Source organism: Bufo bufo, chromosome 10 (genome assembly GCF_905171765.1).
Source record: "Bufo bufo chromosome 10, aBufBuf1.1, whole genome shotgun sequence".
NCBI classification, from domain to species: Eukaryota; Metazoa; Chordata; class Amphibia; order Anura; family Bufonidae; genus Bufo; species Bufo bufo.
The window spans coordinates 87,172,858-87,197,668 of NC_053398.1; the positions used below are offsets into that span (position 1 = coordinate 87,172,858).

The following is a 24,811-nucleotide window of genomic DNA, read 5'->3' on the forward strand; positions in this document are numbered from 1 at the left end:
CGAAGAACTGCTCGCGGTGAAATGGAGAGACAAGCGTGACGTTTACATGCTCTCCTCCATTCACGCAGACACGACAATCCAAATTGAGCGAGCAACCCGTGTCATTGAAAAGCCCCTCTGTGTCCACGACTATAATGCGCTCATGGGAGGGGTGGACTTCAATGACCAGATGTTGTCTCCGTATTTTGTTTCCCGCAGAACCAGACGCTGATATAAGAAGGTGTCTGTATATTTGATTCAATTGGCGCTGTACAATAGTTTTGTTCTCTACAGTAAGGCTGGGAGAACAGGATCCTTCCTCAAATTCCAGGAAGAGATCATCGAGAACCTCCTTTACCCAGGAGGTTCCGTGGCCCCATCCACCAGTGTAGTTAGCCGTCTACACGAGCGACATTTCTCCAGTGTCGTTCCTGGTACCTCAACCCAACCGTCACCCCGAAAAAGATGTTGTGTCTGTAGCAGGAGTGGAATAAGGCGTGACACCCGCTATTTCTGTCCTGACTGTGCTGACCACCCTGCCCTATGCTATGGAGAGTGTTTCCGGAAGTACCACACACAGGTACACCTAGCATAGGGATCACATCTCACCAGGACAGGCACACAGGGCTATTAGGGCCCATTCACTCACAGCTGCTGCAAACCTCTCCTTTCACCTGGGATAAAGTGCATAACGTACTTCGCCACATCTTTGGGCGATTTGCGCTTTGCACATTGTCCCATGGGGAAGGAGAGGTTTGTTCTATAAAGGTAAAAAAAACTAAACATAAAAAAAAATACCGGTAAGTAAAAAAGTTAAACGTTCAGTTAAAAAAGTTTAAAAAAAGTTTCTATGTTCTGTTCAACAGTTAATTAATTTATTGCGTTGCGGCCTGGTTTTTTCTTTTTTGTTTGTTTTTTTTACCTTTCAGGTGGACCAACCGATCGACTAGCTGCAGCACTGATGTGCATTCGGACAGAAGCATTGCGCTGCTGTCAGATTACACGCAAGTCGGTGTATGCGGCGCTGCAAGACGAGATTTCTCCTCTGCAGTAAAAGATACGTTTGCCGAGGCATATGAGCTGAGGAGGTGGCGGTGTTCATATACTTTGGCAAACACTTTGTATATATAAAAAAAAAAATCCCGGCAATGATTTATTCATCCACATCGATTGATGTGAATGGAGAAATCTGGTTTGCCAGGGCATACGAGCTAAGTGGGCATGGATGTTGGGCGGAGCTCCTATGTCCTGGCAGACGCCTTTCCCCTCCTTTTTCTTTTTTTGGCAGAGATTTTTTCATCCACATTGATCGATGCGAATGAAGAAATCTGTGCCGTTCATTTTTTTCTTTCAGCCCAGCGGCTGAACGGAAAAAAAAAATCTCATTACCTGTATGCTCAATATAAGGAGAATAGCAGAAACTCCTAATGCTGGGCATACATGTAATGATTGCGGAGACCCTCAAAATGCCAGGGCAGTACAAACACCCCACAAATAACACCATTTTGGAAAGAAGACACCCCAAGGTATTCGCTGAGGGGCATATTGAGTCCATGAAAGATTGAAATTTTTGTCCCAAGTTAGCAGAAAGGGAGACTTTGTGAGAAAAAAAATTAAAAAATCAATTTCCGCTAACTTGTGCCAAAAATTTTTTTTTTCTATGAACTCGTCATGCCCCTCATTGAATACCTTGGGGTGTCTTCTTTCCAAAATGGGGTCACATGTGGGGTATTTATACTGCCCTGGCATTTTAGGGGCCCCAAAGCGTGAGAAGAAGTCTGGTATCCAAATGTCTAAAAATGCCCTCCTAAAAGGAATTTGGGCCCCTTTGCCCACCTAGGCTGCAAAAAAGTGTCACACATGTGGTATCTCCGTATTCAGTAGAAGTTGGTGAATGTGTTTTGGGGTGTCTTTTTACATATACCCATGCTGGGTGAGATAAATATCTTGGCAAAAGACAACTTTTCCAATTTTTTTATACAAAGTTGGCATTTGACCAAGATATTTATCTCACCCAGCATGGGTATATGTAAAAAGACACCCCAAAACACATTCCCCAACTTCTACTGAATACGGAGATACCACATGCCCCTCACGGAATACCTTGGGGTGTCTTCTTTCCAAAATGGGGTCACTTGTGGGGTAGTTATACTGCCCTGGCATTCTAGGGGCCCAAATGTGTGGTAAGGAGTTTGAAATCAAATTCTGTAAAAAATGACGAGTGAAATCCGAAAGGTGCTCTTTGGAATATGGGCCCCTTTGCCCACCTAGGCTGCAAAAAAGTGTCACACATCTGGTATTTCTGTATTCAGTAGAAGTTGGGGAATGTGTTTTGGGGTGTCTTTTTACATATACCCATGCTGGGTGAGATAAATATCTTGGTCAAATGCCAACTTTGTATAAAAAAATGGGAAAAGTTGTCTTTTGCCAAGATATTTCTCTCACCCAGCATGGGTATATGTAAAAAGACCCCCCAAAACACATTCCCCAACTTCTACTGAATACGGAGATACCAGATGTGTGACACTTTTTTGCAGCCTAGGTGGGCAAAGGGGCCCATATTCCAAAGAGCACCTTTCGGATTTCACTCGTCATTTTTTACAGAATTTGATTTCAAACTCCTTACCACACATTTGGGCCCCTAGAATGCCAGGGCAGTATAACTACCCCACAAGTGACCCCATTTTGGAAAGAAGAGACCCCAAGGTATTCGCTGATGGGCATAGTGAGTTCATAGAACTTTTTATTTTTTGTCACAAGTTAGTGGAATATGAGACTTTGTAAGAAAAAATAAAAATAAAAATCATCATTTTTAGCTAACTTGTGACAAAAAATAAAAAGTTCTATGAACTCACTATGCCCATCAGCGAATACCTTAGGGTGTGTACTTTCCGAAATGGGGTCATTTGTGGGGTGTTTGTACTGTCTGGGCATTGTAGAACCTCAGGAAACATGACAGGTGCTCAGAAAGTCAGAGCTGCTTCAAAAAGCGGAAATTCACATTTTTGTACCATAGTTTGTAAACGCTATAACTTTTACCCAAACCATTTTTTTTTTTTACCCAAACATTTTTTTTTTTATCAAAGACATGTAGAACAATAAATTTAGAGCAAAATTTATATATGGATGTAGTTTTTTTTGCAAAATTTTACAACTGAAAGTGAAAAATGTCATTTTTTTGCAAAAAAATCGTTAAATTTTGATTAATAACAAAAAAAGTAAAAATGTCAGCAGCAATGAAATACCACCAAATGAAAGCTCTATTAGTGAGAAGAAAAGGAGGTAAAATTCATTTGGGTGGTAAGTTGCATGACCGAGCAATAAATGGTGAAAGTAGTGTAGTGCAGAAGTGTAAAAAGTGGCCTGGTCTTTCAGGGTGTTTAAGCACTGGGGGCTGAAGTGGTTAACAAACTTTCCCCCCTTTCAGTTTCAGCAATCCATTGGCAAATTCCCACCAACACGCCATTATCGTCTTTACTGTTGATCTGGGAGGATAGAACATGGGATTAATCCAGACCAGATGGAAACCAAAGTTACCCTCCCGGTGGGACAATACTGCAACATGATGACATTCAGATAAGGCGGCCACAGCAAAGTTTTTCAGTCTCAGAGACTCAGACCAGTAGAAGCACTGGAGCAGCAGCCCTGACTACCTCAGCACAGCTGCGCTCCTGAGAGTCTGTTGTTTGTTTCTCCTTCCACTTCCCGCCGGGCCGCCGCACCTGCAAACCAGAATTGACTGGCACGAATCTGCAGGCAGCGTGTGACGTCAGTGCGCTCTGCGCAGTGACTTCGGATTATGTGAGTATACTTAAAGTGCCCTTTACCTTACAGTAGTCTTGCCGTCGCCGAGAGTCGCCGTGGCCACCCTAACTACTGTTACTAGTACAGACCGTCACCCAGGCGTCAGTCAGCATTAGCGGGGGACACGCAAGGGGGCAAGGAATTACCTAGGGGGGGAAAATGTCCCCCCTTGCCCCCCTGTAGCGACGCCTATGCCTTTCCCCCCTCACCTTCCCTCCCATTTTCTTCTACCTGTTTTTTTATTGATATTTTTGTTTTCAAATATGCCTCAAAAAGAAAGTCACTGATTGAGCAATATTTTACACAGATTTTATTTTATTTGACCCAAGCCTTTAATAGCAGCGACTGCGAAACAGCATGTGGGTGGCATCATTTGGTCATTATATTGAACTTTTGCATGATCTTTTTACTGGTGGTTTTTAAATACTTTTAATGACTTATTACTGCTTAGGCTACTTTCACACTGGCATTTCTGGGTCCGCTTGTGAGATCCGTTTCAGGGCTCTCACAAGCGGCCCAAAACGGATCAGTTTAGCCCCAATGCATTCTGAATGGATAAGGATCCGTTCAGAATGCATCAGTTTGCCTCCGTTTAGCCTCCATTCCGCTCTGGAGGCGGACACCAAAACGCTGCTTGCAGTGTTTTGGTGTCCGCCTGACGATGCGGAGCCAAACGGATCCGTCCTGACTTACAATGTAAGTCAATGGGGACGGATCCGTTTTCACTGACACATTATGGTGCAATTGAAAACGGATCCGCCTCCCATTGACTTTCAATGTAAGTCAAAACGGATCAGTTTGCATTATCATGAACAAAAAAAAATGCAGACGGATCCGTTCTGAACGGATACAATCGTTTGCATTATGGTGCGTATCCGTCTGTGCAGATACCAGACGGATCCGCACCTAACACAGGTGTGAAAGTAGCCTTATGTGAAAGATATTGACTATTTACATATTGACATCTCTACCACTTTATGGTTATATCTATTGGTCATTGTATTTGTTCCATTTTGGCACCCTTTAGTGTGTGGGTGAATGTTTGCATTATTTGATTATATGCCTTTTATATTGCAAGGTTTATAATTGTAAGATTAATAAAGATGTACTTTTTTTATAATATATTGTTTAGTCTTATATTTTGACTATTTGAGGTTCAACATAACCAATATTATTTGGATCAGTTAGAGTCCATGCTTTAGAGGTGTGCTACTTTGTCATTGGTAAAGAAGACCAATTGAATGCAATTATAGCTCCATTTTATTTTCACGTGACTGTTTTTGACAAATAGAAGTAGTATGCATTTAGAAATACAAACTGCATTTTGCGGACTAGATGCACAAGAAGAATTCTGGGAGCTCATTTCCTGTGTTAGGCCTCTTTCACACGAACGTGTGTCCCCCGTGGGCGTATTGCAAATTTTTCAAAAATTCTATTTGGTTCGATCTGAATATATTCGCGCTGAATTACGTTAAAAAACAGCTATTTCCTGGCTGCAGAGAGCCTTTATAGTAATGTAGAACACTGTGCCTTGCAGTAACAGGCATAGGGAGTCTGCTTTGGTAGTGAGATAATACTGTGAGTCCATATAACATGCAGATGACAGGAGTTGCTCTTAAAATCACTGCACACTTCATTTATTAGGGCAGTCACAGGGCCAAAACTGACCAAATAACTAAAGTATGAACTCAGCCTTACAGGTCGATGTTAGCGCCAAGAAGAAGCGCACTCCTTTTACACCGTCGCCAGCTGATTCCACATAGATGTCTACAGAACCTGTTCTATTAAACACTATACAAGTAGAGCCCCCCGACAGAGTGGAGACGGTGTCAGCAGTAAGTTTGTGTTGACGTCACTGATTAATTTGCCCATTCTCTGATCTGTCAGAACAATAACCCACAAAAAACGGATCCTGTCTGTGGAGCATACGCCTTCACTCGGTCAGCATTTGCTCAATAATCCATCAGTATTTCTAATGCCCAAAAAAAAGGAGTGGATGTAAAACAGAAATGACACGTGAATGGAATATTTGCATGTCTTCTGTGTTTTGTACCCACTCCTGCTTTTGGCTACCAAATCATAAGCCAATTCTGATGGGACCATACAGGCCTTACAGCTGTACAGTGTTCATTTTAGGACATGGTCACATATCATAGTCAAGTATCAAAATAATGCCAATGTGACACCTGACCCTGACCCCTGACCCCTGACCCTGACCCCTGACCCTGACCCTGACACCTGACACCTGACACTGACACCTGACACTGACCCTGACACCTGACTCTCACACCTGACTCTCACACCTGACTCTCACACCTGAGTTTGACTTATGCTCTTCATAGGTCAGGGTCAAAGTGAGAATGAGTTATAGATATACTATGTATTTGTATGCTAAATTACACAACCAAAGTACGTGTATTGCTGAGCTTATAGCTCTGTGCCTAAAATGCTGTAAGCTAACACATTACAGTGTTATATGAGCACATAGCTGATAGCTCAGTGGTAAACCAATTGCCTCATACCCAGTGTTTCTGTGTTCAAAACCCCTTTAAGCCTCAAAAAATGTTTACATTTTATTAAGCCCTAGATAAGAGGCAAATTTAAATGATGTGTGACGCTGATATCTGACTTCCTTCACTTGTCAGGGTCACAAAGGATTTTAGGTTTACTGTGGTTTTATATACTACATCACATAGATGAACAAAAATCCCAAGCTCATACAAGGCGATCTGGTATCTCAGTGATAATGCCATTGCCCCATGTCCACGGTTTCTGTGTTCAAAACCCCTTACAGCCTCTAAAAAAATAGCTCAGTGGTAAGACACTTGCTTTGCATGTAGTGTTCATTGGTTCAAAACCCCTTACAGTTTTTTAATAAAATTTATATTTTATATTTTATTGAGCTATAGATCAGAGACAAATACAAGTGGTGTGTGATGTTAGTAGTCCTTTTTAATTTTATTAAGAGTACATGGGCAGCACTATAGTAAATGGGGCCCTGTATACAGAGCTGTGTCCTGGATTATACATATCTACTGTATATATGTGTATTATACACACAGTGTGCTATAGCTTCACCACACTGAGATTTGCTCAGAAAGCTGATATACATATTACTGGTTTATCCACAGACACAATATATGATCATACAGATCGCAGTACTATGTGATAGCTTCTAAGTATAGAAAAAACATGTGCTAATGTTATAGCTTGGAGGTTACATTAATGGCTTTGCATGTTGAAGTCCCCAGAAAGACATATGTTTTTTTCTTTAATAGCATATACTATAATAAATAATATGTCATTAACCCATAGGATACCAATGCTGTACATGTATGTCGCTGGAAACACGGTCACAATTCCCAGCGCCGTACAGGTACAGCGTTATGATCGGGCAGCCACAGGAGCTGACGGCTGCATGTGTGGTATCCTGCTGGGTGCAGGGTGTCCATCGGGTCCCCGTGGTGCTGTGACGTTAGCCTGCTGTCTAGCCCTGTCAGTCAATGGGGGAGGGGGGGTGTGCAGAGCACAGGAGGTGTTACAGAGCAATGCTCAGAATATTCAGCCCCGCCTCTGAGTGCTCGAATTGTTTATTTGCATATGAATAAAAACACAGATATCTCTGAAGCTATTTATCATACATAATCAGCATAATGAGCCCTAGCAGGCAGTATGTATGGTCTAATAGTGTTGATTCTGGTGATAGAGTCTCTTTAACCTCTTATGGACACAGGGCGTACCTGTGTATTTCCGATCACCGCTGTGCGGCGGGCAGTGTTAGGAACGGTGTGCCTGCTGAAATCATTCAGAAGGCACCCTGTGACAATGCCAAGGGGGGTCCTGTGACCCCCCCCCCCCCCCCCCGTATCGGCGATCGCTGCTAACCGCAGGTCAATTCAGACCTGCGGTTTTCAGCATTTCCTGGTTATTCAGGTCTCCGGTGACCTGGAATAGGAGGGTGATCGGTGGTGTAATATGCACCACCAATCACCCTCCGTAGATCCTGTGAGGTGGCGGTGACGGAGGGTGAGGATGAGGATCGCCTGTGATTGGCTGGAGGGACTGACCTGGAGATAACGTCCTGGAGCTCCACTCTCCCCGCCCACAGACTTCTGTGTGAGCAAGGAGAGAGGAGCCCCGTGTCAGTCCATCTGCATCCCACACGATCCGCCGCCATCCGTGGCCCTTGAGACCCCATAAAGTGCCATCTGACATATAAACATTTAGGGAGAGCTTTAGGTTAGGCAGGGGTAGTAAAAAAAATAAAGTTTTTTTTTTGTGTTCAGCACCCGGATCTGAGGGTGTCTGGGGTCCACAGCACCTTGTGCGACCCCCGTCCCCCCAGGGGTGCTGCAGCTTGCCCCTCCCCCCACATATTTTGGGGCGCAATCGCATTTTTTTTCTATTTGTAGGTGCGCTGACTGTGGCTGGCACTCTTAGCCGTAAAAGAGCGCCTGGCCACTGTTAGCGCATCGCCCACCCCACCGCTGATCAGCTTGATACCGCTGATCAGCGAGTTTTTGGGCTGTAAGCCATTTTTTGGGATTCTGTTAGGTTAGGGTGGGTTAGGGTAGGGTATACATAAAAACACACGGCCCCCCCCCACACTAAAAAAAAGTTTTACACACACATGCACTCCCCTTTAGCGTTCTAAGATGGCCCGCCGGATGTTCTCAGCCGAGGAGGCATACGCCCAGCTACTCTCCGACTCCGAGAGCCCCAGTGAAGACAAGGATGACCCCCACTTTCTTGTTGTCATCCTCGTTCTCCTCATCATCTAGTGATGATGATGAGCCCCCAAGGCGGCGGAGACGCCGCCAGGTGGAGCCAGGAGCCCCCCATGCCGGAGACCCTGTGACCCACACTAGTATGAGCAGCCCTGGGGCTCGTACTAGTTTTCCGGCTCACCAGGCAAGTTCACCTGAGCCCTCTACCGGTGAACTTGGCTGGAGAACCCCGGAGGATTTTGAGCCCTTGATTCCTGACTTTGTTGGCAAACCAGGAATCCAGATTCGCACAGTGGGCTTCACTGAATATGACATTTTTAGTTTTTTTTTCAGTGAACAATTTGTGAATCTGACGGTGGAGCAAACAAACTTGTTCGCCCAACAGTTTATAGCCCAATTTCTCCCGAGTCAAAAAATACCTCATATACCAATTTCTCCTGAGTCAAAATCCCAATGGCGCTCCTTCTCTTCTGAGCCGTGTAGTTCGCCCGCAGAGCACTTTACGTCCACATATGGGGTATGTCCTTACTCGGGAGAAATTGGGCTACAAATTTTTTATTTTTTTTCCTCCTATTACCCCTTGTAAAAATGAAATAAAAGGGGCTACAAGAACATGTTAGTGTAAAAAAAGGAGATTTTAAATTTTCTCCTCCACTTTGCAGCTATTCCTGTGAAGACTGTGGAGAAATAAATTAAAATGGGGGAAGGGGATTATAAATTTAGTACTCCATGGAAGTGTGGTACTCCCTAAAGCAACCGTCAATACAGAGGCCCGGATGATCGGGGCACGTGTCACACTGAGTGGTGGTGTCCTTCCATTTCCCCCTCCTGTTACACACTCTGCACTCTTTTTTTTGGGCACCGTCCCTTCTTTCCAGTATGGGGGACCACACCTGGATCCGGGCGCCTCCAGTTCCTGAGGTACTCCGGCCTGCTCTTTCCCTGTCAGAAAAGATCAGGGCCTTGAGGACTGCCTCATAGAACTGAAGGAATTTCCCTGTGTTGCCAGCACAAAACAGTTGTACAAGGCAACCTGCATCAAGTAGACCGCAACTTGTTTGTACCATGCTCGTATTTTGCGCATGGCGTTATATGGCTTGAGGACTTGATCAGAAAGATCAACTCCTCCCATATACCGATTGTAGTCCACAATACAATCGGGCTTGAGGACTGGTGCCGTGGTACCTCGCACAGGGACAGGGGTGATGCCGTTACCGTGAATTGTGGACAGTACAAGGACATCCCTCTTGTCCTTATATCTGACCAGCAACAGGTTTCCACTGGTAAGGGCACGGGTCTTACTCCTGGGGATAGGTACCTGGAGGGGGTGGGTAGGGAGGCCTTGTTGACTTTTCCGCACGGTCCCACAAGCGGACGTGGATCTGGCGGCGAGGGACTGGAACAAGGGGATACTAGTATAAAAGTTATCCACGTACAGGTGGTAACCCTTATCTAGCAGTGGGTGCATAAGGTCCCACACAAGTTTCCTGCTAACACCCAGAGTGGGGGGACATTCTGGGTGTTCAATACAGGAATCTCGCCCCTCGTACACACGAAACTGTAAGTGTACCCTGAGGTACTCTCACAAAGTTTGTACAGCTTCACGTCATACCTCGCCCGCTTAGTGGGAATGTACTGGCGGAAACTGAGTCTCACCTTGAAAGCAATGAGAGACTCGTCAACAGCGACCTCCCTTCCAGGTACATAGGCCTCCAAAAATTTGGCCCCGAAGCGATCGATGACCGGCCTGATTTTGTACAGGCGGTCATAGGCAGGATCACCTTGGGGGGGCATAATGCAGGCATTTCCAGGTGGCCTCAAACCTGATATGTAAAGTGGGGTCTGGTAGAGGACGTCCCCACTCCAGTACTGCCTGACACTGGGTTTTTTGACTAGGCCCATGTGCAGCACGAGGCCCCAAAACGTCCTCATCTTGGCTGCACTGACTGGAGTCCAGCCACCGGACCTAGCCAAAAAGGAGCCCTGGTGTTGAGCAATAAATTGTTGGGCGAACAAGTTCATTTGCTCCACCATCAGTTTCACAAATTGTTCACTGAAAAAAAACCTAAAATTTGTCATATTTAGTGAAGCCCACTGTGCGAATCTGGATTCCTGGTTTGCCAACAAAGTCAGGAATCAAGGGCTCAAAATCCTCTGGGGTACTCCAGCCAAGTTCACCGGTAGAGGGTTCAGGTGAACTTGCCTGGTGGGCTGGAAAACTAGTACGGGCCACAGGGTTCCTGGCATGGCTCCGCCGGGCGGCGTCTCCACCGCCTTGGGGGCTCATCATCATCACTAGATGATGAGGAGAACGAGGATGACAACAGGAAAGTGGGGTCATCCTCGTCCTCACTGGGGCTCTCGGAGTCGGAGAGCAGCTAGGCGTATGCCTCCTCGGCCGAGAACATCCGGCGGCCATCTTAGAACGCTAAAGGGGAGTGCGTGTGTGTGTAAAACTTTATTTAGTGTGTGGGGGAAGGGGGGCGGTGTGTTTTTATGTATACCCTACCCTAACCCACCCTAACCTAACAGAATCCCCGAAAAATAGCTTACAGCCCAAAAACTCGCTGATCAGCAGTGTCAATATAATCAGCGGTGGGGTGGGCAATGCGCTAACAGTGGCCAGGCGCTCTTTTACAGCTAAGAGTGCCAGCCACAGTCAGCGCAGTTACAAAAAGAAAGAAAATGTGCCCCAAAATATGGGGGGGGGGGGGAAGCTGGGATGCAGATGGACCGAAACAGGGCTCCTCTCTCCTTGCTCACACAGAAGTCTGTGGGCTGGGAGAGTGGAGCTCCAGGACGTTATCTCCAGGTCCAGTCCCTCCAGCCAATCACAGGCGATCCTCACCCTCATCCTCACCCTCCATCACCGCCACCTCACAGGATCTACGGAGGGTGATTGGTGGTGTATATTACACCACCGATCACCCTCCTATTCCGGGTCACCGGAGACCTGAATAACCAGGAAATGTTGCAAACCACAGGTCTGAATTGACCTGCGGTTAGCAGCGATCGCCAATATGGGGGCGATCGGCATTGTCACAGGGTGCCTTCTGAATGATTTCAGCAGGCACACCGTTCCTAACACTTCCCGCCGCACAGCGGTGATCGGAAATACACAGGTACGCGCTGTGTCCATAAGAAGTTAAAGAGGCTCTGTCACCAGAACCAACCCAATTAGACCATACATACTGCCAGGTAGGGCTCATTATGCTGATTATGTATGATAAATAGTTGCAGATATATCTGTGTTTTTATTCATATGCAAATAAACAATTCGAGCACTCAGAGGCGGGGCTAAATATTCTGAGCATTGCTCTGCAACACCCCCTGTGCTCTGCACACAAACCCCTCCCCCATTGACTGACAGGGCTAGACAGCAGGCTGACGTCACAGAACCACGGGGACCCGATGGACACCCTGCACCCAGCAGGATACCACACATGCAGCCGTCAGCGCTGACCGCGGCAGTGCAAGGGTTAATGAGCCGACATCAGTGTTTTCACCGATGCCGGTGCATACAGCAGGGGTCCAGCTATCAGTGACTGCCGGACCCCTGCAGCTGATCGGGCGGGAGTAGCTCCTGTGGCCGCCGATTAGAGCGCTTTACCTGTGCGGCGCTGGGAATTGTGACCGTGTTTCCAGCGACATACATGTACAGCGCTGGTATCCTATGGGTTAATGACATATTATTTATTATAGTATATGTTATTAAAGAAAAAAACATATGTCTTTCTGGGGACTTCAACATGCAAAGCCATTAATGTAACCTCCAAGCTATAACATTACCACATAGGGACATTACCACATGGTTTTTCTATACTTAGAAGCTATCACATAGTACTGCGATCTGTATGATCATATATTGTGTCTGTGGATAAACCAGTAATATGTATATCAGCTTTCTGAGCAAATCTCAGTGTGGTGAAGCTATAGCACACTGTGTGTATAATACACATATATACAGTAGATATGTATAATCCAGGACACAGCTCTGTATACAGGGCCCCCTTTACTATAGTGCTGCCCATGTACTCTTAATAAAATAAAAAAGGACTACTTACATCACACACCACTTGAATTTGTCTCTGATCTAGAGCTCAATAAAATATTAAACATTCATTTTATTAAAAGCCTGCAAAGGGTTTTAAACCCATGAACACTACATGTAAAGCAAGTGTCTTACCATTGAGCTATAGCTTTAGACACCAAAGTTGGTGATTTTTTTTGATCTATGAGATGTAGTATACCAAAAAACACAGTAAACCAAAAATCCTTTGTGACCCTGACAAGTGAAGGAAGTCAGATATCAGCGTCACACATCAGCGTCACACATCATTTAAATTCACCTCCTATCTAGGGCTTAATAAAATGTTAAAAAAAATTAGAAGCTGAAAGGGGTTTGGAACACAGAAACCCTGGACATGGAGCAATGGCATTACCACTGAGCTACCAGCTTGCCTTGTATGAGCTTGGGATTTTTGTTCATATATGTGATGTAGCATACAAAACCACAGTAAACCTAAAATCCTTTGTGACCCTGACAAGTGAAGGAAGTCAGATATCAGCATCACACATCATTTAAATTTGCCTCTTATCTAGGGCTTAATAAAATGTAAACATTTTTAGAGGCTTAAAGGGGTTTTGAACACAGAAACACTGGGTATGAGGCAATTGCTTTCCCACTAAGCTATCAGCTATGCGCTCATATAACACTGTAATGTGTTCGCTTACAGCATTTTAGGCACAGAGCTATAAGCTCAGCAATGGACATACTTTGGTTGTGTGATTTAGAATACAAATACATAGTATATCTATAACTCATTCTCACTTTGACCCTGACCTATGAAGAGCATAAGTCAAACTCAGATGTGAGAGTCAGGTGTGAGAGTCAGGAGTCAGGTATCAGGGTCAGGTGTCAGGGTCAGGTGTCACTTTGGTATTATTTTGATACTTGACTATGATATCTGACCATGTCCTAAAATGAACACTGTACAGCTGCTACACAGACAGGATCCGTTGTGTGTCTCACTTTTCCTTCCTTCTGACAGATCAGAAGAAAGGTCAAATAAATCATGATGTCGGCAAGGCCGAAAGGCAAAATAGTGGCCCAGTAGTGAAGTGGGGAGGGTGGGAACAGCATGAGAAGTGCACAGAGTGGACCTATGACATAGTAGCAAAGTGGAAGCAGCATGAGGAGACCAGAGAGTGGCCCAATTACAGAGTCGGGAGGTGGCGGCAGCATCAGGAGGTCACAGAGTGGCACGACAATGAAAGATTGTGGAGGTTGCAGCAGCATGAGGAGGCCACCGAGTGGCACAGTGACTGAATCTTGAGGTGGCGGCAGCATGAGGAGACCACAGAGTGGCCCAATGACAGAGTGTGGAGGTGGTGGCAGTAGCAGCATCAGGAGGAGGCCACAGGGTAGCACAATGACAGAGTCTGGAGTTGGCAGCAGTATGAGGAGGCCACCGAGTGGCACAATGACAGAGTGTGGAGGTGGCGGCAGCAGCATCAGGAGGAGGCCACAGGGTGGCACAATGACCAAAATGGTGTTAGGGAAATTACTCCTATTTCTATGATTATTGGTGGTTCAAATCCAAGAAAGTTATATGTGCACATAGAGAAAATCTGATACAGTCAAGATGGCTGGATCAAGTAATCTGCGTTTATTAGGTTACAGACAAAACTTATATTAGAATTTTTCTGGCAGACATCCAGCACCTGTTGTAACATAGTAACATAGTAACTGTGGCGAAACCAACCTCGCCATTACGCCTCGGGTGTCTCCAGGGCAGAGAGGAGGAAACCATGATGCATTGCGGGGATGTATTGTCTCTGTGTATCCTACAGTGCTGCATATCTGTCCTATGTCACAAGTCTTCATTCTGGTCCCCTAGGGGCGTGTACACCAGATGGGCTTGGTTGTTTTATACCTCCCTGTGGGCGGACCTGTAATCGCAACAACTGTAATAAAAAACAGGCTGGGTGTGCCAGCACCTCAGACCACTGCTTGACCCTCAACACGGAGCCTTGTGTCGTTATTGGGGGGATCCGCTGTATGCTGTTAGAGGCTGATTGCCAGGAGTGTAAGCTGATTCCTGTTCGTCTGCTAGCAGCTATTCGTGAGGTTCCAGTTCGGAGTGCTATTTTGTATCCAGTTCGGGAGTTTGGTGTTCTGCAGTAGCTGGGCCTGTCTCTCAGAAAGGGGCACATCGCCTAAACGGATTTTAACCCCTTGTCTGCTGAAACGGTCCGTTACATTGGTGGCAAGCAGCGGGATCGTTCCTACAGCCAGAAGGACAGCTACAGGAGACACCATTTCTTTGGATTTTACAACTTAAGGGCAACGCATGTCTCAGTACAGCGACCCTAAAAGCACCAGGATGGAACCAGCAGTGGAGTACAGATACTCTGTGGAAGAATTTGACCGTATGATGTGGTTGCGGCTGAACTTCTTCGGACCCAATCCAGCTGAGAAATACGTGAAGTTCGTGAGGAGTCTAGTGTTCAAGACCCTACTATACCGGGCAGAAGGTGACGGTCAGCTGCCACGTTGGGTGGACCTCCACCGGAAGTTACAGTTGCGGGACAGAGAGAGCTCAGTCTCCTCTCCCCAGCGGCAGAGTGTCCAGCAGGGAATTGGGAGCCCAGTCTCCATTCCCCAGCGGCAGTGTGAATTGCAGGGAATTGGGAGCCCAGTCTCCATTCCCCAGCGGCAGTGTGAAGTGCAGGGAGAGGAGAGCAGCGTCCTCCCTCCCCAGTGGCAGGCTGAGTTACAGGGGGCAGAGGTAGTTGTTCCTGCCCCCCAGCAGCAGAGTGATATGCCGGGAAGGCAGTGTGAAATGCAGGGAGAGGAGAGCAGCGTCCTCCCTCCCCAGCGGCAGGCTGAGTTACAGGGGGCAGAGGTAGTTGTTCCTGCCCCCCAGCAGCAGAGTGATATGCCGGGAAGGCAGTGTGAAATGCAGGGAGAGGAGAGCAGCGTCCTCCCTCCCCAGCGGCAGGCTGAGTTACAGGGGGCAGAGGTAGTTGTTCCTGCCCCCCAGCAGCAGAGTGATTTTTTGGGAATTGGGAGCCCAGTCTCCATTCCCCAGCGGCAGGCGGAGTTACAGGGGGCAGAGACAGTCGGTCCTGTCCCCCAGCGGCAGAGTGTCCAGCAGGGAATAGAGAGCCCAGTCTCCTTTCCCCAGCAGCAGGACACTGTATTGGGAGCGGAGACGGTCGGTCGCCCTCCCCAGCAGCTGGAAGTATGTATGGGAGAGGAGCTCGTTACCCCCTCTCCCCAGCAGCAGCTTAACGCACCAGGGGGAGACAGTAACCCCCACAACAGTGCAGATGGGATCGTGGTCTCTGCACTTACAGCACAGGGGGTAGAGACAGTTGGTCTCCCCCTCCAACAACCAGACTCTAAGCCAGGGAGCAACACAGAGACCGGGAGTACCAGCTTCCAACAAAACCTTGGTGGACTCACTGGACAGAGACAGGCTACCAAATGCAACAGGTCCAGTATTGGGTTGTGGGTGGGCTGCCAGACTAACTCAGGTACCGACCGGCGTGAGGTCAGGTATCTGGTTAGTCTTCCCGGGGGGGGGAGGTGTGTGGCGAAACCAACCTCGCCACTGGGTTTTGGAGAAGCCTGTTTATCAGCCTCTTGCCTCAGGATTATGGCCCATACTAACTTTTAAACCCCTGAACCTATTCAAGTGAATTTTGGATAGGTTTGTCCCCAAGTTATACTGTTTAAATTGATGTAAGTTATATGTATGGCCAATGTAAACTCACAAAGTTGTAACAATTTATAATAAGTGTAACTTGTCAGCTTGGGAGGAAAATGCTGGGTGTGTTTCTATTGTGCCATTATCCCATTGTGTGTTTAACCACCTCCCGACCGCCTAACGCACGGATGCGTCCGGAAGGTGGTTGATTCATTCCTCCTGGACGCATCCGTGCGTCATCTCGCGAGACGCGAGATTTCGGTCAGAGCCGGCCTGCGCATGCGCATCGCGGCCCGGCAAAAGTTAAAGTACAAGTTCGTCACCAGCCTGCCAGCAACGATCATTGGCTGACAGGCTGTCGATTTTCAAAAAAACAAATCACAAGCCATATAACAGATCATATTAGTAAATATGATCTGTTATATGGCTTGTCTGCTCCTCTGCTGGTCCTTTTCGTCGGTTGGATCCAGCAGAGGAGCAGATTGAACTGTGAGTAGCACCAACAGTACACTGTAGCCCCAGATCACCCCCCTGCATCCCAATTAACCCTTTGATCACCCCTTTGATCGCCCCCTGTCAATCACTAGTGAAAGGAAAAAAGTGATCAGTGTAAACTGTCACTTTTTTTTTTCACTGGTATTGACTGTTAGGTTTTAGGGATAGTTTAGGCCCCTTGGTTAGGTAGTTTAGGGATCAGTTAGCGCCCAGCCCACCGCACCGCACCGCAGTCACTTATTCACTGTTTAGCGTATCGCTAATCAGCATTTGTACTTTTATAGTATCTGTAAGTGATCAAAACTGATCACGGTCAGATCTATAATTGTATTAGTGTCACCTTAGCTCGCCCTCCACCCAAAACGCAGTGTTTGCCCGATCAGGCCTGATCGGTCGCCCACACGTGCGTTCACCCATGCCCGCCCCACCGCAGTGACAAAAAATATATATTTTTTGATCACTGCACATTCACTTTACACGCGCTGCGGCGATAAAAAAATCAGTTTTGATATTTTTTTATCAACCACAGCAGCCTCCGGTACATCGCTAGCCTCCCCTTTGTAAGACAGGCTTGCTTTTTTTCTTGGGTAGTCTCAGGGAATACCCCTAAATTTAGTAGTCCAAATGTCAAACAGGGGGTATTCTTCTGAAGAGGCCTACAGGATTCTGACCCAGTCGGATGAGGAGTGGGAACCCTCATCTGACGAATCTAGCGGGTCAGAATATGAACCTGTAGAAAGCAGTGGCTCTCTGACCCAAAGTTCGGACGAGGAGGCAGAGGTCCCTGATAGCACCAGGCGTACCCGGCCCCGTGTCGTTAGACCACAGGTTGCGCAGGATCCGCTTCAAGAGCAGCAGAGTGGGGCTGTCGCTGCCGGATCACGTGGTGAGGCATACACCAGCAGCGCAGCCCTTCCTGGACCTAGTACCAGCACTGCCGTACAACATGGTGAAGTAGCGAGCACCAGAAGGGCAGTTGAAGCTGGTACAGTGGCACGTGCAGTAGTTACCCCGTCGCAGCCACCGCACAGACAGGCCCGTAGAGCCCCTAGAATCCCTGAGGTACTGGCAAACCCTGATTGGCAATTACCAACTTCAGCCGCACCATTAGTTCCCCCTTTCACTGCCCAGTCTGGAGTTCGGGTTGAGACGGCTCAGATCGGTTCGGCCCTGGGATTTTTTGAGCTGTTCTTGACTGCGGAGCTCTTAGACTTAGTTGTGGCAGAAACAAATCGGTATGCCACACAATTTATAACCGCCAACCCGGGAAGCTTTTATGCCCAGCCTTTCCGGTGGAAACCAGTCCAAGTTTCCGAAATTAAAAATTTTCTGGGCCTTCTCCTCAACATGGGTCTAACTAAAAAGCATGAATTGCGGTCATATTGGTCCACGAACCCAATTCATCACATGCCCATGTTCTCTGCTGCTATGTCCAGGACACGATTTGAGACCATCCTGCGTTTCCTGCATTTTAGCGACAACACCACCTCCCGTCCCAGAGGCCACCCAGCTTTTGACCGGCTCCACAAAATTCGCCCCCTCATAGACCATTTCAACCAGAAATTTGCAGATTTGTATACCCCAGAGCAAAACATCTGCATAGACGAGTCCCTAATACATTTTACCGGGCGCCTTGGCTTCAAACAATACATCCCAAGCAAGCGTGCCCGGTATGGGGTCAAATTGTATAAGCTCTGTGAAAGGGCCACAGGCTATACCCACAAATTTCGTGTCTATGAGGGAAAAGATCAGACCCTGGAGCCGGTCGGTTGCCCTGACTACCTGGGGAGCAGTGGGAAGACAGTCTGGGACTTGGTGTCACCCTTATTCGGCAAGGGGTACCATCTTTATGTGGACAATTTCTACACAAGTGTGGCCCTCTTTAGGCATTTGTTTCTAGAACGGATTTGCGCCTGTGGCACCGTGCGACCTAGTCGGCGGGGCTTCCCCCAACGGCTCGTTACCACCCGTCTTGCAAGGGGGGAGAGGGCTGCCTTGTTTAACGAAGAACTGCTCGCGGTGAAATGGAGAGACAAGCGTGACGTTTACATGCTCTCCTCCATTCACGCAGACACGACAATCCAAATTGAGCGAGCAACCCGTGTCATTGAAAAGCCCCTCTCAGTCCACGACTATAATTTGCTCATGGGAGGGGTGGACTTCAATGACCAGATGTTGTCTCTGTATTTAGTTTCCCGCAGAACCAGACGCTGGTATAAGAAGGTGTCTGTATATTTGATTCAATTGGCTCTGTATAATAGTTTTGTTCTCTACAGTAAGGCTGGGAGAACACGATCCTTCCTCAAATTCCAGGAAGAGATCATCGAGAACCTCCTGTATCCAGAAGGTTCCGTGGCCCCATCCACCAGTGTAGTTAGCCGTCTACACGAGCGACATTTCCCCAATGTCGTTGCTGGTACCTCAACCCAACCGTCACCCCGAAAAAGATGTCGTGTCTGTAGCAGGAGTGGAATAAGGCGTGACACCCGCTATTTCTGTCCTGACTGTCCTGACCACCCTGCCCTATGCTTAGGAGAGTGTTTCCGGAAGTACCACACACAGGTACACCTAGCATAGGGATCACATCTCACCAGGACAGGCACACAGGGCTATTAGGGCCCATTCACTCACAGCTGCTGCAAATGTCTCCTTTCACATGGGACAAAGTGCATAACGCACTTCGCCACATCTTTGGGCGATTTGCGCTTTGCACATTGACCCATGGGGAAGGAGAGGTTTGTTCTATAAAGGTAAAAAAAAAAAAAAAACAGCAGTAAGCAAAAAGGTTAATGTTCAGTTCAAAAAGTTAAAGTTTCTATGTTCTCTTCCAAAGTTAATAAAATTATTGTGTTGCGGCCTGGTTTTTTCTTTTTTTTTTTTTTTTACCTTCCAGGTGGACCAACCGATCGACTAGCTGCAGCACTGATGTGCATTCTGACAGAAGCATTGCGCTGCTGTCAGATTACACGCAAGTCGGTGTATGCGGCGCTGCAAGACGAGATTTCTCCTCTGCAGTAAAAGATACGTTTGCCGAGGCATATGAGCTGAGAAGGTGGCGGTGTTCCTATGCTTTGGCAAACACTTTGTATATAAAAAAAATAAAAAATCCCGGCAATGATTTATTCATCTACATCGATTGATGTGAATGGAGAAATCTGGTTTGCCAGGGCATACGAGCTAAGTGGGTATGGATGTTGGGCGGAGCTCCTATGTCCTGGCAGACGCCTTTCCCCTCCTTTTTTTTTTTTGGCAGAGATTTTTTCATCCACATTGATCGATGCGAATGAAGAAATCTGTGCCGTTAATATTTTTCTTTCAGCCCATAGGCTGAACGAAAAAAAAAAATCTCATTACCCGTATGCTCAATATAAGGAGAATAGCAGAAACTCTGCTCTAATGCTGGGCATACATGTAATGATTGCGGAGACCCTCAAATGCCAGGGCAGTACAAACACCCCACAAATAACACCATTTTGGAAAGAAGACACCCCAAGGTATTCGCTGAGGGGCATATTGAGTCCATGAAAAATTGAAATTTTTGTCCCAAGTTAGCGGAAAGGGAGACTTTGTGAGAAAAAAATCAAAAAAGTCAATTTCCGCTAACTTGTGCCAAAATTATTTTTTTTCTATGAACTCGCCACGCCCCTCATTGAATACCTTGGGGTGTCTTCTTTCCAAAATGGGGTCACATGTGGGGTATTTATACTGCCCTGGCATTCTAGGGGCCCTAAAGCGTGAGAAGAAGTCTGGTATCCAAATGTCTAAAAATGCCCTCCTAAAAGGAATTTGGGCACCTTTGCGCATCTAGGCTGCAAAAAAGTGTCACACATGTGGTATCGCCGTACTTAGGAGAAGTTGGGGAATGTGTTTTGGGGTGTCATTTTACATATACCCATGCTGGGTGAGAGAAATATCTTGGTCAAATGCCAACTTTGTATAGAAAAAATGGGAAAAGTTGTCTTTTGCCAAGATATTTCTCTCACCCAGCATGGGTATATGTAAAATGACACCCCAAAACACATTCCCCAACTTCTCCTGAATACGGAGATACCACATGTGTGACACTTTTTTGCAGCCTAGGTGGGCAAAGGGGCCCACATTCCAAAGAGCACCTTTCGGATTTCACCGGCCATTTTTTACAGAATTTGATTTCAAACTCCTTACCACACATTTGGGCCCCTAGAATGCCAGGGCAGTATAACTACCCCACAAGTGACCCCATTTTGGAAAGAAGACACCCCAAGGTATTCGCTGATGGGCATAGTGAGTTCATGGAAGTTTTTATTTTTTGTCACAAGTTAGTGGAATATGAGACTTTGTAAGAAAAAAAAAATCATCATTTTCCGCTAACTTGTGACAAAAAATAAAAAGTTCTATGAACTCACTATGCCCATCAGCGAATACCTTAGGGTGTCTACTTTCCGAAATGGGGTCATTTGTGGGGTGTTTGTACTGTCTGGCCATTGTAGAACCTCAGGAAACATGACAGGTGTTCAGAAAGTCAGAGCTGCTTCAAAAAGCGGAAATTCACATTTTTGTACCATAGTTTGTAAACACTATAACTTTTACCCAAACCATTTTTTTTTTACCCAAACATTTTTTTTTTATCAAAGACATGTAGAACAATAAATTTAGAGCAAAATTTATATATGGATGTCGTTTTTTTTGCAAAATTTTACAACTGAAAGTGAAAAATGTCATTTTTTTGCAAAAAAAATCGTTAAATTTTCGATTAACCTCCCTGACGGTATTCCCGAGCGTGACTCGGGGGTTAATTTTCGCTGCCAGAAGCGGTAACCCCGAGTCACGCTCGGGGTACATTGCAGAGGGAGCGGCGGGTGTCTTTACCTAATCCCGATGTTCCCCGCTGTGATCGCCGGTGAGAGCTCCGGCGGATGTCTCATCTCTCTTCCTGGTTTCGTCTCTGTGAGCCGCAGCGCCTCACAGAGGCGGAACTGGGCGGGAGATTCAAAAAAAAAAAAAAAAATACATTGTATAAAAGTCAAACACACACATAAAGTTAGGTGATACAGTGGAATCCTGTCAGATTACACTATCACCTCAGATTTGACAGATTTGACATCTGATCATTCTACACTGCCCTGGCTGCCCTTTTAGCTGTTTTTTTTAAGCAAAAAAAATATATATTTTTTACCATGGCATCAAAGCGTCACTTTAGCATCACCAAAGCGGGTTTGGATCAGATAATTGACAGCGACAGCGACACAGAGCCCCTCGCAGAATTGAGCGACAGCGATAGCGATTCGTGGAAAGATTCGTCATCCGACTCTGACCAGAGAAGTGGCGACAGCGACGAATCTTCACTTGAGCTCAGTGAGGTGCGCTCTTGGTGCCCTATTGATTGCGGTATGGATGCAGTACCACCGCCAAGATTCCCGTTTACAGGATCGCCTGGGATGAAGGTAGACGTTGATCACAATGATCCTTTGGCGTACCTAAAATTATTTCTGACGGATGACGTCATTGAAAAGATTGTCACGGAGACAAACCGCTACAAAGAGCAGCAATCCACTACTCTGCACAGCAGATTTTCCAGAACCAGAAAATGGGAACCGGTGAGTAAGGAGGACATATGGAAATTTCTGGGGCTAATACTTCTTCAGGGGGTGGTGGGGAAACCCCTGCAGAAATGGTACTGGACTACCAATAAATTGCTGGCAACCCCATTTTTTGGCACCATCATGTCCGAGTACCGATTTTCCCTCATAATGAAGAATTTACACTTCACCAACAATGAGGAATTTGACGAAGCCACACATCCAGCGCCAAAACTGAAGAAGATCTGGGAAGTATTCCAAATGATCATAACCAATTTCCAGCAGGCCTATGTGCCAGACAGAGACATTAGCATTGATGAAAGTCTGATGGCTTACAAAGGACGCCTCAGCTGGATTCAATACATCGCATCCAAGAGAGCGCGGTTTGGAATAAAATCCTATATGCTCTGCGAGTCTACAACTGGCTATATATGGAATTCCATCATATACACCGGCAAAGGAACACAATTCAACCCCAGGTACAGCGGCTATGGGATGGCAACGTCATCAGTCCTTTCACTGCTTGAACCATTGCTCAATCAAGGGTATTGTGTGACAACAGACAACTTTTACACGTCGCCTGAGCTGTACGAGTTTCTACTAAAAAACAAGACTGACGCATATGGAACCGTTAGGGCCAACCGACGTGGCCTGCCATGTATGTTTTCCAAGAAAAAACTGAAAACAGGAGAAATGGTGGCCTGGCAAAAAGGAAAGATGATGGCAATGCGTTGGCGTGACAAAAAAGACGTGTGCCTAATGAGTACAGTACATAACACCTCCACTACCACGGTCCACACAAGAGGTGGGAAAGATGTCATAAAGCCACAACTTGTGATCGACTATAATAACACCATGGGAGGAGTCGATAGAGCCGATCAGGCGATGACATTCTATCCAGCTATGCGGAAGCAACAAAAAAAATACTACAAAAAAATATTCAGGCATCTCCTGGAACAATGTCTGTGGAATGCCTATATACTGCACAGAGGAAAGAGTGACAAGCCTCTTGTTCACTCTGACTTCATCTGGAAGGTGGCGGAGCAGATTTTTGTGAACTACCAAACGCCATCAGTGGCCGTGAACAGATCTGGACGTCGCGCTGTTGACGTTGTAAACCCAGAGAGGCTGACTGGTCGTCACTTTATGGATTACATCCCGCCAAGCGCAAAAAAGGCAGCACCTACAAGGATGTGTGTAGTTTGCTGCTCAAAGCGAGATGGAAATGGAAAAAAAATCCGAAAGGAAACCAGGTTCCATTGCCCTGATTGTGACGTTGGTCTATGTGCAGTCCCATGTTTCAAAATTTACCACACCCAGGATGTTTACTGAATTTTCTTTTGTTTGACAAATTTCATTATTTATTACATTACTGAATAAAATTATATTATTTATTAGATTATAACTCATGATTTTATTTTTTCGAACTTTATCACATCTGAGAGGTCTACTAGAGTCTTTATTGGTCAGGTTTAAGTAAGTAATTACTAAGAATTGCAGGCCTACAATACATAACACCAAATTTCCATGCAAAAAAATGGTTTGGAACGCTTTTGGAACAAAATTCCTGACATAATCATACCGCCAGGGAGGTTAATAACAAAAAAAGTAAAAATGTCAGCAGCAATGAAATACCACCAAATGAAAGCTCTATTAGTGAGAAGAAAAGGATGTAAAATTGATTTGGGTGGTAAGTTGCATGACCGAGCAATAAACGGTGAAAGTAGTGTAGGTCAGAAGTGTAAAAAGTGGCCTGGTCTTTCAGGGTGTTTAAGCTATGGGGGCTGAGGTGGTTAAAGGGTGATGTCTGTCCTGTTCTCTGCACATGTGTATTGGTGATTTCTCTTTGTCTTGAGAGATAATTGGATTACGCCTCGGGTGTCTCCAGGGCAGAGAGGAGGAAACCATGATGCATTGTGGGGAATGTATTGTCTCTGTGTATCCTACAGTGCTGCATATCTGTCCTATGTCACAAGTCTTCATTCTGGTCCCCTAGGGGCGTGTACACCAGATGGGCTTGGTTGTTTTATACCTCCCTGTGGGCGGACCTGTAATTGCAACAACTGTAATAAAAAACAGGCTAGGTGTGCCAGCACCTCAGACCACTGCTTGACCCTCAACACGGAGCCTTGTCTCGTTATTGGGGGGATCCGCTGTATGCTGTTAGAGACTGATTGCCAGGAGTGTAAGCTGATTCCTGTTCGTCTGCTAGCAGCTATTCGTGAGGTTCCAGTTTGGAGTGCTACTTTGTATCCAGTTCGGGAGTTTGGTGTCCTGCAGTAGCTGTGCCTGTCTCTCAGAAAAGGGGCATATCGCCTAAACGGATTTTAACCCCTTGTCTGCTGAAACGGTCCGTTACATTGGTGGCAGCAGTGGGATCGTTCCTACAGCCAGAATGACAGCTACAGGAGACACCATTTCTTTGGATTTTACAACTTAAGGGCAACGCATGTCTCAGTACAGCGACCCTAAAAGCACCAGGATGGAACCAGCAGTGGAGTACAGATACTCTGTCGAGGAATTTGACCGTATG

At 46.3% G+C, this 24,811-nt stretch overlaps 1 protein-coding gene across 1 annotated transcript; it reads left to right on the plus strand.

The window, feature by feature from the left end:
* The first annotated feature begins 21,876 nt into the window (after window positions 1-21,876).
* LOC120980061 (piggyBac transposable element-derived protein 4-like) lies at window positions 21,877-23,610 on the plus strand. Its single transcript, XM_040408928.1, has one exon. The coding sequence runs from the start codon at window positions 21,877-21,879 to the stop codon at window positions 23,608-23,610; it is 1,734 nt and encodes a 577-aa protein (XP_040264862.1).
* The last annotated feature ends 1,201 nt before the right edge of the window (window positions 23,611-24,811 follow it).